Source organism: Lepidochelys kempii, chromosome 17, assembly GCF_965140265.1.
Source record: "Lepidochelys kempii isolate rLepKem1 chromosome 17, rLepKem1.hap2, whole genome shotgun sequence".
NCBI classification, from domain to species: domain Eukaryota; kingdom Metazoa; phylum Chordata; order Testudines; family Cheloniidae; genus Lepidochelys; species Lepidochelys kempii.
Window position 1 is genome coordinate 13,686,714 of NC_133272.1, and position 18,269 is coordinate 13,704,982.

An 18,269-nucleotide genomic window follows, 5' to 3' on the forward strand; every position below is an offset into this window, starting at 1 on the left:
TATCCATCTTCGCCTTAAGGCTTAACTGTGAATTGATCCCATGCTAGGTACAGGTGGCCCTACAAAAGTTTTCAGTTCAGCTTCAATGCGAGCTAGTATCTCATCACGGAGATGTTGTATCCCATCACTATTCTACCCTGGTGAATCTTCAAAGGTCAGGCTGGAAATATTTTGAGGATGGCTCTCTTACGGCATTTCTGGCACATGGGCAAATGTTCCAGCTGAAGGCCAGAAGGGAAGACTACTTGTATCTGAACACATCAGAGCCCGAGATTAACCAGGGCCTTTACAGCAAGGGAGGCTTCTATTTATTCATTTTCTTGTGTATTTATATGGCCCCTTTCATCATACTGTCCAATCGCTGCATAACCTTGAATATATTTATCTTCCCAAGACCCCTTTGAGGTAGCTCAGTGCTGCTATCCCAATTTTACAGATGGGGAGCTGAGGAGGGGGAGAGAGACTAAGTGATTTGCCCAAGGTCACAACTGAAATCTGTTCTGGAGCTGGGACTTGAACTCAAGTCCCCCCAAGTCCTAGGTTAGTGCCTTAACTCGAGTACCATCTCTATGGTAATAGTGTTGGTGAACCAGGTGCCCTGAAAGGTGAGCTGAGCAGCTGAGCCCATTGCTGGGCACACCACGAGGGCCAATATCAGGCCCATTCTTTGGGCAAGTTACCAGTCACTGGATCAAGTCTACCTGACACCAGGGCCTTTCTGTAAACTTGAATGCTACCATAATCATCTCCCCTTTCATAAAATGGGAACTCCTTTGTAAAGAGCTCTATTATGGACAGATGGGGAAAATACTATAAAAGAGCTTGATTATTATATGCAAGTGCTACCACAAGCGGGAGGAAGAGAGACTATTTTCAAACATGACTTTGACAAACATCTCTGGTAGACTATCCTACCACTGCTAAAGCTACAGTATGGAGCCAGAGCATGGCTGGAATCAGTTAAATAGGCTGGAACAGCCTTTTGCTCAGCCAGAAAACTAATGCTTTAGCTGCAAATCTTTTCAGTTAATTAATTACCTCAAACAAGTTTAGGAACCTTTTGGTCTTGCAGGAGACCTTTTTGCCCCCCTCGCACTCCTTTCTGGTGTATGTGAGAAATTGATTTCCTTAGGCAAGCTTCTTATTATGCAAATATCTGGTGAGCACTTACTGTGATGGTCTTTATTGTGTTATATTTCAGAGTTTTGATCTTAATGAATGCAATTGCAGCCCTGAGCGCTCTCATGTAACACTGATGGAAGAAACAGCAGAATAAACCTTAGAGCCTCCCTTTCTCACAACTTCTAATGAGAACCTCATTGACCAGAGAATAGAGATGCTGGCTTACAGAACAACTGGGACCAGGAATTAAGACTTCACCCGGAGTCCTTGTGGGATACTTATGCACTTTTTTTTTTTTTTTTGGAGATGAAGAAGGCTTGATAGGGAACTTACTTTGTAGGTAGGAGTGAACTTGTCAAACAGTGGCAGTTTATAAAGGCACCTTGGAGCTCAGATTCTATTCTGCATATTTTTTTATACCCCCTTATTCCTGTCATATCGGAATGCTTTTCAGTGATGCATTAATCAAGGTGTCATGTGTGGCTAATTTTGTTGCTCATCCTCTGCCCAGGGCAAGAACTGTGTGGCAGTGTAGTGCTTTGCTTGGGTAGAGTTGTTTTTAAATCTACCATTAGAAGACATGGTCATGTATAGGGTGATATACATGATGCTGTCCATCTGGAAGACAGAGGGAATCAAAAAACTAAAACCAACATAGTAGAGCAAGGGAAATAATAATATACATCACATGCAATAAAGCTCCCAGAGCCTCTGGAAGGATAGTCAGTCCTTCCTCTCTGAAAAACCCCACTCAAAGGCAGATGACTTGCCTTCTAATAAATAGAACTCTACCTGGATGTTAAATATGCCTAGATAGAGTGGATCTTGGCACACTTATGGTCCAGGAAAAGTTTTTCTAGCAAAAGGCAAATGATGTAATCCCTTCAGTTCAGATGTTGAGCCAGAGGCGGTAGGGTGAGTAATGCCTGACCTGATTGTTCAGTGCTATGCACAAATTTTTAGTAAGGTAAAAAGGGGAGCAACAGAAGAAGAGAGAATTATGACAGATGAGATGCTGGCAGGTTTGCCTTCCCAATTCTATCTGTAGCCAGTATCTACTGGTGCATTCATTCTCTGAGCACATTGACTGTGGAACATGTGATCTGTATCCTTTCCACCTCACCTCTCACTTGATTATGCTCATATAACGATGGGTAAATCTCAAGCACTTCAGGAGGCTGAAGTTTGATGCACACCCAAAAACTTGGATCTTTAGCTAAATTATCTGAAAAACCTCTTGGGTGTATATATAGAGATTGGGCTGCAGATCCCATGAGAACAAGCTCCAACAGACCCTGGGTTTGGTCAGGCAGGAATTTCATGATTTCTGGTGTCTCCTGCTTTTAGTCAAGCAGGAAAAAAAAATGAAACAAGTGGCCTATTGTATTATGGCTCTTTTACTGCCAGAAGTATCATGAACTTGCTTAGGACTCTTCATTCATATCCCACCTCAAAATGCCCTTCTTCCATGGAGATGAAGGAAGGTGATGACTACCTGGCACATGTGACCAGGACTGTGATCCCCGGTTAAGAGGAAGCACAAAAGTAGACACACAGGTCAGAATGAGAGAAGGATGCAAAGTAACAAAGGAGCCTTGGCAAGTTATTCTTGGAGGCTTGCAGATCTTGGAAGCACAGCATAATCCCCCAGTTTTAAAGATGGATGCAATGGCACTGTTTGTGCTGTACCTGTTCTATGGCAAAACATAGGATTTCCAACTCCAAGGCTGTCCAGCCAGGACTATTCAACTGTAGTGAATTTACTAGGTTTCTTTTTAAAGTATCGAAGGATAAAATTATATCACAGGCTAAGGTAAGCCATCATATCACAAACGCACACCATGACAACAACAAAAGTTAGGGAACTGATCTTTAGCCCAGAAGGTGATTTGAATTAAGACAATGGTCCAAAGAGTCTTTTGGTTGGCCCATACTTTCTTGGGCAAGTAAGAGGTGTCCTACAAGCATGAGGCTAAGGTCTAGTAAGGCTTCATCTTAAGCCTTACCTAGTTGAAAAAAACAAACAAACAAAAAAAACCACATTCTAGTTATGTCATCAGAAAAAAAATTCCACCACCGTTTGCTTTGTTTTCCCAGGGGTCTCTTTGTCTTGCTGGCATATGAACAGAAAAATAAAATGCCTTAAAATGTGTTGCATGAGGCATGTTCGATTTTGCCGATTGGCTATTTGCTTCGCCTAGCTCTCTCAAGATTACGGTAATTTAATTTAGAAAACTGCTCTAAGTAAATGGAAAAAAAAAACATACCCCCCCCGCCCTCTTCATTCTTAACAGGAAGACCAGCCTTGTCATTTGAAAGTCTGAACGGATCAGACCCCACCTCACATCTTTATTATGCTTTGCAGCAATCTCGGCCGATTCTCTGTTATTTGTGCACACAGTACGACAGAAAATAAATCCTAACCTGAGGTCCCCAGCCGTGGCACGGATACAGTATTGCTGTGTGGTTCTCCTGCGGACCCTGGTCAAGACATACCTCTTTCGCTTTGTTGTTACGAAGCTGTAGAAACAAACATTGCATATTTACGTATCCGTCCCTTACAGGAGGGAAGACTGGAACTCATGATCACAGTGAAGTCCCTGGCCTTTAGTGTTATGGAAAAGAAGATGCTTTACACATCGTTGGCAATAGGTTTGTGTGCTGCATATGCGATAGTTTTAATAACTTGCATTTATACAATAGCTACCACTAAAAACTATTGTTTACTGACAGTTGCAATGATTTCAGTTGCCTCTGTATTTAGGATATGAGACATGTGTGGTGATATGTTTTCAAGTCTTCCACGGTATGGTGTGGGGGTCAGGGTAGCACTCTTTATTCCTTATGCTGAAGTGCTCTAGAAGCCCTGAAATAAAATTCAGGGTGTCTTATGTGGGTGCAATGGAGTGTGGGGGAAGAAGGACACCAGGAACCCTTTTCATGCTACCATGAGAGAGCAGGATGGGATCCAGGCCTAGCGATTAGGCAAAAGTCCCAACTCCTTTGCCCAGGGGCCCAGAGGATGCAGTCAGCCATCTTGGATACATGGTCAGAGCTCTCTGCTCTTGTGCCCATGTTGCAGTTGGCAGCAAGCACTGGCAACACCCCTTTTTGGAAGAGTAATAGAGGGCATAGGGGTCAATGCAGTGCTTCTTGTGGGCAAGACTGCAGAGTCTTTATAGCTTTTAAATCATCCAGATCATAATGCTCACCTAAGCTGTGGCTGTGAGTGAAACTGGTGCAGTCTTGCCATTAGTCAGGCATTTTTAAGGAACTTAGGAGAAGGGTGGTAACGGAGAGGTGGGCAATGATGTACACATATGCTACTGGTCTGAGGGGGGGTGGGGGGGAAGAAGAGAAATTGAGGAAACTGAAAAGAGCTTTTAAGGTCAAGGAGAAGCTTGCACATACTAATACAGACATTGTGTTAAATTTATACTGTAAAGTGAATGAAGTGTTGAGACATGAGTCAAGCAATGAGATTTGCTCATGTAGTCATTTGTTCTCCAGAATCTCCCCATACAGACCAAGTGAAGTTATAACACACATTAAAAATTCCTGTCTCTGTTTTCGGCTTAAGACATAACATTGGTGCAGGACATGTTCTTGGGATTCATGACCAGCTGGGATCCCTGGGCAGTTTTGGCAACTCTGCCCAGGCAGTCACTATTCCATGGGAAACGAACTGCAACGGATCATTATTACTTAATTACTGTGAATAGCTGTTTTTATAATTCTCATGTGATCCTAATGCCAGTCAATACTGAATTCCATCTCTTTACATGGCACAAAGGTATGGCTTTGGGGCAAAGGATTACACCCTATAGAGCACATATGTCCAGGCCCCTGCAAACTGGCAAAAGATAGGTCAAGTGTAAGTTAAGAAATTACTACAATAGGACAGCACATTCCAAAAAATATTTTTTACACACACGCGCTTATCCAATGGAGTTAGAAGGGACCATGCACAGTATTGTGGTAACTATTTACATTTTAGAGTATGTATGGGACCCCAAAATTGGGAATGAACCTAAAGCTCAAAACATTACAGGGAACGGTGAACAGATTCTAAAATGCAGCTCTTCAAGTTCATCTTGAAATGGGTTTCTGATTAGATACACATTGGCATGCTCATGTGTCATTTCTCTATACAGTACGATACTTATTGGTGTGCGTTAAGAACATGCTTTGTCTTAATTACCTCCCCATAGGCAATAGTATTATTGTATCTCCTCATTTCTGGGTAAACATGGTCCAGGTACCACTGGAAATTCTTACACTTTAAGCTTTTTCTTAATGCTTTTCTCTCCGAGACATCCCCAATGTCAATGCCTGGATTCTGAAAAAGACAGACACACGCAGCACCTTAGGTAAGAGTTTATTCTTGCCATGTTATTTAAGGGATTGGATTTCCTTGAGTTTTGATATGGTTGCTGAACAGCTTGAAGATTTCCAAGCGCCGCTCTACATACAGGTGAACTATGCTATTTTCAACCCCCCACCCCATCCATTTCTAAAAAAACCCTTGTCCAAGCAGGTTAATAGAAAGGCAAGTACCTCATAGCCACAAACAGGAAGAAATATACATTTTAAAAAAAGTGTTTAAAATCATTCTTTCAATTGTCAACACCTCAGTACTCGACAGATTGAGGTGAAGTGGGCAGGAATTCAGAGAAGACAAATAAGATTTAGGAAGCTGGAAGAACTGATTTTGAGGAAAGATTAAGAGACTATTAAAGTCAGTGGGCTTTGGATCAGTGCACAAAGTGTTCAGAAGAACTTAGTTCCCATTTAGGCACCCAAGTAAGAGTCCGTCTTTCCAAAAGAGCTCAGTGACCAACGGGCTGATAATCTGGCCATAGGTTATTAGAGTGGGAGGGACTGAGTGTTGAGCTCTCGTGAAAATCTGGCCCCAGTTGTGAGGGCTGTACGCTTAAAAAGCTGTCCCTCCTAAAAGAATGAAATTTGTGAAACTTTGCTAACAGATGGCTGAAGAGCGAGCATGTTTAGGAAGGTGTAAAAGAGACTCAGGGCATCATGGGGGGGGAAAAAAACCCAAGAGTAATAGAATAAAATTATGGAGACAATTAAATTTAGGTTGAACCTCAGGAAAACCTCCTGACAACTATTATACTTGAAATAGTCTCCCAAGGGAAACAGTAGAAGCCCCATTACTTGTGTTGATTTGAAAATGAGTAAAGCTATTGTATATGTCCCAATGTGAACAATCCTACAGTGGCCAGGAAAAATGACTCAGATTATTCCCATCTTTAACTTCTTTAAGTAATTTCAAGAACTAGAGTAATAGTTTGGTCTGAGAAATTAGAGGCATGATACAACCATCCTTATTCCTTTAAACAGGTGTCTTTTATACTTTTGTATTTTCAAAGTTCATTAGATTCAGTCAGGAAAGCAATTTTCTAGGACAACACTTGTAATGATCTTCTAAGGAATTGTTCACTCTGCTTTTCAGAAGAGAGCATTATAAAATGGTACCAATAAGTAAAACTAAATATGATTCAATTTAGTATAAAATCTGGATGAAGTGAGCTGGGATGATGTGCTAAGCAGGCCCATAAACCAGTCAGACTGAAATATTCAGAGCATGGCGTTTTACACTGAGCAAACATGTTCCACATTTTATATAAAAACAAAAAGAAGGGGTCAATACATATTTGCACTGAGGAAGTTTTGTAATGGTTATGAACAAGGTACTTTCAAATTAAACCCTCACAGGGTGACTAATAATGCCCAAAGAAAATTCCTGAACCATTTGAAAAAAAGACTCAGCTGCTCTTTTAAGACCATTTCTAGTGAGATTCCCTCTGCTCCTTAAGCATAGAGCCCTACTGCCCTCAAAGCTTGGGATCTAATTTTCTACTCTCCCTGGTGTGCTCCTAAAACCAAAACCACTCAACTCAAATGCAAGCCCCCCAAAGAAACTTTTATTCACTTGCCTCTTACACAGAAAGGTCTAAGGCTTGGGTCTGAGCCCACTCAACTTGCTTAGAACCCTGTCCCAAGTTAGGCAGGAATGACTGCAGTTACAGCCTAAGAAAAGCCAGAAAGCAGTCAGACTCCTGATATCTTTCCTTCTTCATCACAGGCACTTGGAGTACTCACAACACTCAGATCATATAAGCCCCAGCTCATCTGTTTAACAGCATTTTAATTAGAGACCATCTGCAGTCCCCAGCACGTCAAATCAGGAAACCCTTTCAGAAGGTTAGTACCTAATCAACTGCACTGAGGAAATACTCTTTGTTCTCTGACAAAGAACAAAGGCTATGTTACTGTGTGTCCAAATGCCAGTAAATCTCCTCAGACTTAACCTTTCTTCAGACTACAGTCTGTAAACTGGCCCACAGAGGCAGACACTTATGCCTGTGCAAAGTCCTGCTGAAGTTAACGGAGTTCTGCACAGAAGCAGAGGTTGACCCACACAGATCAGATTGCAGGAATGTAGCCTTTGTGAGTAACAAAATTGCTGCAAAGCAGAGTTTCGGAAGCTCCTGGCTTCTAGCTTCTGCAGGGAAGCCACAGGAAGTTGTCACAAGAAAGGATTTAACTAAGAAGTTTTTGTTAAAACTCAGTGTTCAAGCATTTATGTGAAATAAACATAGCCACCAAGGATATCACAATGTATTGTACTATTTAGAGCAGCTACACAAACACTAATCTGTTGGAATTGGAGCCCATTTCATGAATAGCTGTTCCATTGTCTTGGATGTTTGTGTATCTAAGGCATCTGTAAACATGGTTTCTAAATGCTGTTTGTCTCTAAACTGTAAGATCTTCAGGGCAGAGACCCTGCTTAGCCTATGTTTGTGAAGCACTGTGTTCAAGGCTGGGAACTTGGAATAGAAATGGTTTTTCCAACAATTTTTGTAGAATACATTCTCAACAGAATGAGCTTGGGCTACAAGTTGGAGAATTTACAATGGTGTTATTATGGAAGTGATGGATTCCTGTTACTATGGGTCTGTGGAGCAAGGCATGCAATGTACATTCACCACATGAAACAGTGTGTTAAAAAGACATTTACTGACTGTGCAGAAAGATTTGATCATTTGCTATCTTTAATCCCACAGAAAGACTAAATTTACTGGGTAACGTCAGTGATATAAATACACAACAAATATGAATTGAAGCATGAGGCAAATAAATTGCGTGTTTAATCTTCAGAAACAACAAGCCAGACCCTCAGCTGGTGTTAATCGGCATAGCTCCACGGACTCCTATGTCCTCCAGTAATAGCTCCGTTGAGGGTATGTTTATTTACACCATCAGTACCATGATGCAAAAAGACAGCTACGTACTGTTTATTTAAGATCTTAAAAAGATAAGAGTAAGACTACATGAACTGAGGGAAAGGCTGTACCTCCAGTGGCAAGTTCCACGCAATGTAAACGTGAGACTTGTAATCGTCCATCCACACTTCGGCCACTCGCAAAGCATTCCGCTTGGTGTAGAAACCAATGTTATTGTTGTAGGGCTTCTTCTTGCGTTCAATGTGAGCGACTCTGGAGCATGGCAGGACTTCCATGCTGCCACCACACAGCCACACCTGAAACAGACCAGAATAAGACATGCAACACATTGGTTTAAGGACTGAGTTTTCAGATCAGAATCCAGCACGTTAATCTCTGCTGCTCTCAGAGTTCAATCATCCAAAAATGGAAGAGAAGGAGAGAGAAGGGCTGTTTCTCTCCCTCTCCACTCCCCCACCCCATGAACTACCACAGTCTGTTGACCAGCGTGGATGGCAGTGTCGTCTGATAAACTGAAAAGGCTCTGTAATACCTTGGAGCCCAATCCTTGCAAATACTGTCAGCGTAGTGCTTACCACTGTAAATCCTAATTAGACTACCCATCGTAGCAAGCATTCTGTAGGGAGAAATCTGGGCCCCATTTAAAATCAATGGCAAAACTCCCAATGGACTTCAGTGGGGCCAAGATTTTGCACTACATTTGGTAAGTGCCTGCAGGATTGGGCCCTTAGTTTACATGGCTGTTACTCTTGACCAATAGAGTGTACACACCACTTTTTATTCAAGTCATAGTGGTGTGTGACGTATCAGCATTATTGATGCTGTCAACGGCACCAGAGGTCTGGAAAGGGCCCAATCCAAGCTCACTGACTTCAACTGGAGACTTTCCATTGGTTTGGATCAGGCCTTGAATTCAATTCTTAGCCATGTCCAAACCTGGGAATCTGTTGGGAAGGAAGCAAAGCGCTAAGCCTTTTCCACAGCTGTAAGTGCCTACGGCATTCTGGGTGACCAATGGAATATCGGCAATGTTTGAATCTACAAGAAAGGTAACTCAGTGAAACAGATTGTAGGGACAGATTTCTCTAGGAAACATTTGCTCATGCTTCCCCCGCCCTGCCTAGGGTGACCAGATGTCCCAATTTTATAGGGACAGTCCCGATTTTTGTTTTTTTTTTGTTTTGTTTTTTTTTAAATATAGGCTCTTATTACACCCCACCCCGTCCCAATTTCACACTTGCTGTCTGGTCACCCTACCCCCACCTAATGGTTTAAACTTCTTTAAATCACAGTTTATATTTTATTACAATAACTTCAAGTCTTTTCTCTCACACAGAAATGGACTGAGGCATACAACACAATATATTCTTCCCAGAAACCTTTATGTAAAGTCTTAGCATACCTGTACTCTACAATCCCTGCTTTTTCCCCCCATTGTTTTTCTCCATCTTAAATTGATAATGGATCATACCCAGGGCTCTAGGCACTGGACAGTTATGGCACAAACACATGACAGGGATGCCTAATGATCATGGTTGGGCCTATTTTGTGGTGTTATTCATTAATGTTTTGCATAATTATTACAGCACCCACAGTTTGATATTATTTCCACGCCCACCACTTTTTATTCCATCTGTGTTCTCCAATTTACATTGGCCTCTTTCTGTATGGCTCTAGATAGTGCTGGGATACCAGTTGCGCCATGCCAGCCCTGCTGGGTCAGATTCTGATCTCCATTACCCTGCAGTAAAAATCGAGATTAATTGCATTGGCCCAAAAGGCACACGATTCTAGGAGACATACGAAAAGAGCATATATGTGTATCCATTCAGAACTCTATGGCTACACGGAGGTGGCCCTTAAGAGCTCACCACTTGTATCTAGGAGATACTACAGTAAGCTGCTCTAGGAGTTATTCCCTTGCACTTTCCTACGTTAATAATGCCCAAACTGAAAATAAATATTTAGTTGTCCAAGGCAATTAGCCAATTTTTAAGAACCTCTGCTGTTTATTCAAATGGATAGGTTCAAACGCCTGTTTTCATGCACAAATGCAGAACTACAGTGAGCAAGTGCGCATCTTCCAGGAACACCCTGTAGCTAGTGCTGTACCTTCCTTGCTCTCAGCAGCACATACACCCTATGTATTATTTGTATTCCAGAAGTTCCCAGGAGCCCAATGCACCTATTAGGGTCCCACTGTGCTAGGTGCTGCACAAAACAACCCCCCAACACACCCCAAATATACCCTGATCCTGAGGTTTGCCCTTGACTTCAAACACCACCAAAACAAAGACAGAATTCAGAATTGTGTCACTTTTCATGCATCTGAGCATCCCTGCGAGCATATTTTATTTCAGAACCACCACATTTCAGTGTTTCCAAAAGGAAATATTATGGGATTTCAGTTTCAAGACAAATTTTCAGATTTTGGCTTTTCATCCTGATTGAGGACAGAATAATTCTGACAACATGAAAGTGTTCACAGAACTAAAATTCTTTTCCGCAAACACTACTACTTAGTAGGCTTGGGATGCAACTATTATGGTCTTGTGTTTTACTCACAATCACAAACTTTTCATAGAGGACAAAGTTTGTTTCAGGAATAAATGTACAAAAAATGCACAAACATATGGTAGTAAACTAAGGGATAATGTCTCAGGTATCATTTGAAGGGCACTGATGTGTGTATGTATACACACAAGTCTGTTGCAGTAAGATCAATAAGGTTTATTTTTAAAAAGGAATTATAATATGGATGACCATGCTCTATGCACAAATAGATCAAGCTGTCATAATAAAATAAAAATTGACACATCTCTACCAGATATTTCCTACCTGATGAGAACGGTAGCAGAGAGAAATAATTCCAATGTGATTTAAAACCAAAATTTGTTTAACTACTTGTATTTTTATAGAACTTTTCATCCTAGAAACACTTGTATCTAAGCCTTACCAAACTCCTGTGAAGTAGGCAAATATTATTAGTCTTCCCATCTGAACAATGAGGACAAGGCACAGAGCAGCTGTCACTTGTACTTGCTCACACAAAGCCAGATTGGGTTTCCCTTACTGACACTGGTGGGTAGTGAAGTGGCCGCACTGAAGTGGCCCAGAGGGACTAGGCAGGGAATAGAATCCAAGTGTCTTGCCTTCCCTTCTTGTACACTAAGCATTAGATATACTTCTTTCAGTAAGTTCAAATCGATCTATTTCATGCATATCTATACCCTGTTTACAAAGGACTAACAGTAACTTACTTTGAACATGGAGTTTCCATATAGGTGTTATTGGAGCAAAGAGAACAATATCTGGACATCTTCCTACTGAGAAGTACAGGACTAACCTTCCAATTAAGCCATCTTCCCAATGATCCCAAGAGCCACTTAATGTGGGTCTTAAAGTGACGCAAGTGCTTGAAATGCCATAAGCCTTTAACACACATTAGTACTTAAAGCCACCTATATGTTGCTGTGTCTTAACCTGCCTTAAGTCTTTAGACAGCTTTGCACATGTAATTGAGAAGTTCATTGGAAAGGGCTGTGTTTCATTTACTCTTCACTTATATCCCTGTTGAGTGTCTCTCAGTTAAGCTTTCAAATAATGGGGATGGTCCCCAGGGAACCAGTTTAAGTGGATTTCCCAGTTAAGTGTATAGAAATCTAAATGTCTAGATCATAGCAAAAAAAACCCTGTGCCACCATGAGGCATTGTTTGCTACAATAACTCATATTAACTAGTTAATGTGTCCCACACAGTTATGTTGACTGTATGGAGGATTTTTCCATTACTCACAGCTAATGTTTGATCCACTGAAAGGGAGAACATAAACCAAATCACAACACTTAGATCAATGAGGGGAAAAATCCACTTTTAAATTAAGTCATGTTTGGCCATTTAACTTGGCAGTGTCCTTTGTACATATAGTTACAAAAGGAGCAAATTGTGTGTGTTAAAAATATGCATGCTTAGGATAGAATGCAAGTTTCAAAAGTTTACTATGGTATATTTCCTGGTGGGAAAAAGAATCATGAAAGTCATTATTTTTCAGCATAAGACTCAAATATGCAACAGCTATTAGCCAACCATTCATCCATCCAGAAAGAAGTAAAACTGGATGCATCTCCCTCCACTAGTTGATAATGGTGACTATGTAACCTCTTGTCTGTCAAGCATAGAAAGCCAGGTCATGGGGATACTAGAATGCATAAATAATTTTTTTGAACTAAGCTCTATAGAGCAAATCTCAAAGAAACAAATCAAAAAATAAATCTTTCACCCACAAACCTTTGAAATACACAACAAAAGAGTGGTGGGTGATGCATTTCCAATTATCTTCCAAACAAAAATTTATTGCCTTAGGAATTAATGAGAAGAATATATAATGATTTGTCTTGCATACTGACATTTACTAATGATGTTGAAATGATATCAGTGATCTCTTCTCTAGACGTTTGTCATATGTGAGAAGGAAAAAAAGTGGGGCGGGGGTGTGTGTGTGTGTGCTGGAAATGGCCCAACTTGATGATCACTTTAGATAAGCTATTACCAGCAGGAGGGTGGGGTGGGAGGAGGTATTGTTTCATGGTCTCTGTGTATATAGTGTCCTCTGCAGTTTCCACAGTATGCATCTGATGAAGTGAGCTGTAGCTCACGAAAGCTCATGATCAAATAAATTGGTTAGTCTCTAAGGTGCCACAAGTACTCCTTTTATTTTTGCAAACACAGACTAACACGGCTGTTACTCTGAAGCATGAAAGAACCACTCTATGGGAAATGTCAGGCAGGTTCTTTCCAGAGTTAAAATACTTGCACTATTGGTTGTGATGGGGTTTTTTTGTTTTTGTGTTATGCCAGACCTCAGCGTTTTTCAATGGAATTCATCCTGACAAGCAGGTAGTGTGCATCTGGGAAGGCTCCATGCAATCGTTTCAGTTTGCATTTTCAAAATAGGAGAGGCATTTTTACATTGCTCTTGCTGGAAAGGGAAGCCATTTGCATTTATTTCTCTCAAATGACAGCTAGGAATCATTCACTGTGCTTGTCAGTATCTTTATGTTTCAGGATATTCACATGAGTGTAAGGTCTATGCACTCAGGACTGAGATGGGACTGGAAGATGAAGCACTCTGTAGCCTGTTAGAGAAAAAAAGACTCTGTGCTGTCTGATTGCCACCTGCTAAGATTTCACTATCTATCTGCTGGTCAGATAAGTGACAGCCTCCCAAGGCTTCTGCAGCTAAGAGGGTCCCTACGCCTTGTCCCTTATTCGTCTTTCCGCGGAATTGAGTGACCGATCCTGGCTTGGCACCGCTGGAATCGAGAGATGCAAGGAGGGTAAGAAGCACCCACACCTGATCTCCTATCTTTAGTGTACACATATTTTGAAATAGAGCTCTATACTTTGTTTTCTTTCTTTGGGATTGTGGCTTCAGTTTTGTAACTTGTTTGTGTGTGTAACATCTCTACATTTAAATAAGTAGGCACTAGCAATTTTGTAACCACATGATTAGAATCTAGCTTAATAAATTTTGGTAACCATTTATGCATAAGCCTGACTTGTTTTCTCTGGTTTACTGTAAAGCAGCCAACACAATTAAAGAACCTCAGCCGTTTTGGCTCTAAAGCCTGGCCATTAGGTGAGAGTACTAAGAGCCTAGCGTTGAGTTGTGCCGCCTCCACGGGGCAAACTCTTGGGGCACCTGTCAGTCAATCCTGGCTGCCCGCTGCGAAGGAGCTCTGAGCTCTAGCAGTTAAAGTCACGGGTGTGGAGAGGCTCTTAGTGCTGCCATTGGGGTACCTGTCAGTCAGTATTGACTGCCCGCTGCGAAGGAGCTCTGAGCTCTAGCAGTTAAAGTCACGGGTGGTTAGGACCTTGGGGCATCCGTCAGCCTAGCCCGGGCTGCCCGCCGCGAAGGGACAGTGCGTCCTAGCGGTTAAAGTCACGGATGGTATAAACGAGCATAGCTGGCACCTCACCAAACATCCTTGGCGGTCGGCTAACAAGCCATCAATTTGCTTTGCTACTGTTGGACAGCAGCAGCCATCACCCTAAAAGGAATGTTCTTTAAACAAAATGACCCTTCACAATCAGTCTAAGATCAAAATAACTTCAAGCAAAAAGCATAATCCAGGTCTAGTGATCAGGGCTGATCCTGCTCTCATGAAGTAGGTAAAACTCCAAGCTTAGTGGGAGCATCCCTCTGCACAAGCACTGGAGTACAGGGTTTGTACATCTTTTCAGTACTCTCTGCTACATTGTGTGAACTCCCTGGACTGGGACTCTAATGCCTGTTCTGCCACTGATTCACCCTAGCTGAATCCCTGTACATTAATTTCCTCATCTGTAAAATGGGGCCAATGTGTGCTTGATTTACTAGCTAAGCTCATCCTTTGAGATCCATGAAGGAAGACGCACTGAAAGTGCAAAAGATTCTTACTGTTACAGATGCGGTCTTTGAGGAAGGAGACAGACAGGTTTGTTTTGCGCATATTATTGAAGTGATTTTATACTTTAATACACAACTTGTGTGGTATGTAGGTCAACTGAGCCCTAATCCTACAAAGCACGTGCTTTACTGCTCCTGTGCTTCAAGTTAAGCACATGCTCAAGTACTTTGCTGGATTGTGCCGAAGCATAAACGGCCATGTAACGCGGTCAGCACCTGCCTCTCGTGAGCACCCCCTTCCCTGGCCAATAATGCCTAAAATCACAGTTCTTTTGAGCAGGTCTTCAGTGACTCAGCCCTCTGAGTGAGCTGCATTCACAATCCCCCGTTCCAGGGTATACAGTCTCAGGTTCTTTCCCCAGCCTTGGTATGGGGCCATAGCTCTAAGGTTTCTTCCCAGATGCCCTGTTTTCAACAACCCAACCCAGGCTCATCTCTGTACCTGCAGGTAGTGTCCTTTCAGCAGTCCTCCCTGGGCTCAATCTGCAACCAGACCCCATCTCAGTGCCCTTACCAGGTTGTGGGCTCAGCCTGCCCACACTGACCTGTCTACAATCCTGCTGCTCAACCAGCCAGGCACCTGGTCCTCTTGGAGCTCCAGGAAGAAACTGAACTCTGCTCGCCTGCTTGCCTTTTATATGGCCCTTCTGACACCTGATTGGTCACTCCAGCAGCCCCTCCAATTGGTTGCTTCTCTGTGGCCACTCTGGCTGCCTGGAGGACTTCTCCTCTACTCTGTTCTGGGGTGGGGTAACGCAGACCCATGAGGCCTCCAAGAGAGGGCCTGCACACTGAGTCCACCCCATCACAGGCAAGATGAAAAGGTGAGTGGTTTTGATTCTCTCAAACAATGATTTTATGGCAGACGGAAGGGGTATTTCCCCAGCCCTATCAAAAAAGTTAGGAAGTGAACTAATTAAAAGAGTCTAGCTTATAGAAACCAATCTCCCAAGCAATTCACAAGAAAACAATACTAGTTCTAACATGGGTAAAATTCTACTCCACCCCATTGACAGCCAGACCTGCTGTTGGGAGACAAAAAAACCACCCCATCCCTGCCAATATGGTGATGAGTGAAAAAGTTGTTCCCAGCCCTCCAAGGAAAATGGCAACTAGCATAATGCCCACAAGTAGGTCAAGAGAAGCCTGGTCTCAACACCAGGCAGACAAATCAAAAGTCAATTCCTTGGCTAGTTAGAAGTGTTTACAGAAGTGGAAATTAACGTAACTTTTGGAATGCTGGATTTGGAAACAAGAAACTGAGGGAATTTCCCAGAGATAAATAGGGGACAATACTAGGGCGGGGGGAGGAGGAAGGGAGAAGAAAATGGGACAGAAAACGGGACAGAAAACACTCCTTGTGGAAACATTGATGGAGCTTCACCCTGATTAGCTAATGAACTCTAACACCTGGGCTTGATAATGAGCTGGGTGAAATCTTTTTTTGGCAAATAGATGTTTTGCCAAAAAAATGCATTTAGGGGGTCTCTGAAATTATTTGCAAATTCAGGTTGAATTTCACGAATAGCTTTAATTGATTTTTTTTTAAAGTCAAAACATGTTATTTTGACTGGACTTAGAAACAGCATTTCATTTGGCCAATATTTAAAATAACATGAATCAAAATGAAAAAAAGTCTAAGTTTCTTTTCAAGTCAACTGAAATGTTTTGTTTGATTCTAAATGAACTTTTGAGTTTTTCAAGTCAATGAAAATTTTTGGAAACGTTAGTTCTGATTTGAACTAAATTTTATTTTATTTAAAAACCAAAAAAAAACCCCCAAACCTTTTGGTTTGGCTCCTGAAGCAAAAAAAAAAAAAAAAAAAAAAGAGAGAGAAATCCATTATGTACTCAGTTCTGGTTGTTAAGCGGAGGGGAGGTAGGGTGGATGGGGGAGAGAAATGCTCTCTGGACTTAAAAGTGGAAGAGTCAGAAAAGGCCTCCCTTTCTAGAGATGTAGATTTTCTTCTCTTTGCTGTAATTAAGCTAAGGAAAGCCTGTCTCACTGGGCTTTAGTCAAATATACTGATATGTAAACCATTTCTTTTAATCAGATTCTCTGTTTTCGAAACAAATCCTGTTTTTTAAGAAGGGTGCTAGCGGGTTGGTATTGCGCAGAGATTTCCCTGGAAAATGCAAAGCCCTTCAACCTCCACGGAAAAGCAGAGAAGGCAAAAGGTGAGATCTGAGGCCTGAGCCTCTATGCCTATTCTTAGTCAAACATGTGTCCCTCCCAAAGTGAGAGGTGTTGCAAAGGCTATGCCAGGCACATGCTCAGGGTGAAGTATAAGGCCCAAAACAGAGACATGAGTTGTGTGACAGGGATTATTAATTTTTATTTAATGTTTCTGAAAGGTGCCAGATTGAAAACCTGGATGACAAAAGTACAGGATGGGCAATGGTAGTGTCAGATTCAGCCAACTCATGCCAAACTAGTATGCCTCAAATCCTCACTTGAAGGGGCCATTTAAAGGGCTGGCAGGGGGAAAAAAGGGTAATATACTAAACAGACACAAAATAATATATTCTTGTGATGCTTTCCCGCTTCTCTCCCCTATCCTTAAGCTGCGTGCTCTATGGGGCTGGAGACTTCTATTATGGGTCTCTTCTGGTGCCATGTAAACAACAGTAATGCCCATATAATTCCTGGCCTTACTGATGAGACTACCATATTAAAGCCATCTGTGGTGGCCATTTGATGTAACCACCTAGCCAGTAGGAACTGGATTGGGACCAGCAACTCCCTATACAAAGCCCACAGTATTTTAATATAAAGTATATTTTATCGCTGAAACTGTGCAAGGAATATAACCAGCTTAACATTTGACATACTGGAGAATATTACAACAAAACTTTTTAGGTCTATGCATTCTACAGTTGGTGGAGCTGAAGCAATTATTGCTCTGTGCCACCCCCTGTCCAATCAGAATGATACATACACTTGGTAATTGGGTTTGTACAAAATTAAGAATTAATGTTGTGTTTCTCCAACAATCCCCAAAACAAGCAGTTTTAAAAAGTGCACCAGTGCCAGCTACCATGTGCATTGATTTGACTGCATCAGCAAAAGATAAAATATTAAAGAATGACCTTTGGCGGAAGTCTATATTTAAGAGACTCCCAATCGCAGATACACTGCACTAGTTGCTATGATGAATTTCTGTACTCTCAGCTCTGAAAAAACTAGAAAAAGAATGTACCACTTCTTAACCCCTTTGGGGTTGATACTTAAATTGTTACACAGTTAAACTACTGGCATCTAGAACAACTGCATGATCAGACCAGAATTTTGTAATCTTAACTCTAATAGTTTATCCCTCTTTTACATTAGACTATTTCTAAGCAGGCATCTTGGGGAGGTATCAAATTTATCTAACCTGAAGATATAAACTAAATTCAGCCTGAAACCGGAATCCCAAATCCTGCCT

The 18,269-nt window shown here is 41.7% G+C and overlaps 1 protein-coding gene across 3 annotated transcripts in view; it reads right to left on the reverse strand.

The window, feature by feature from the left end:
* Positions 1-18,269, reverse strand: part of GALNT17 (polypeptide N-acetylgalactosaminyltransferase 17) — a 288,971-nt gene that overhangs the window by 9,859 nt on the left and 260,843 nt on the right. For all 3 annotated transcript variants that reach the window (XM_073315115.1, XM_073315116.1, XM_073315117.1), the window contains 3 exons: positions 8,504-8,689; positions 5,324-5,461; positions 3,547-3,642 (listed from right to left, as the gene is read on the reverse strand). In XM_073315115.1, the coding sequence (XP_073171216.1) occupies positions 3,547-3,642; positions 5,324-5,461; positions 8,504-8,689 (420 nt within the window). The remainder of the gene's footprint in view (positions 1-3,546; positions 3,643-5,323; positions 5,462-8,503; positions 8,690-18,269) is intronic.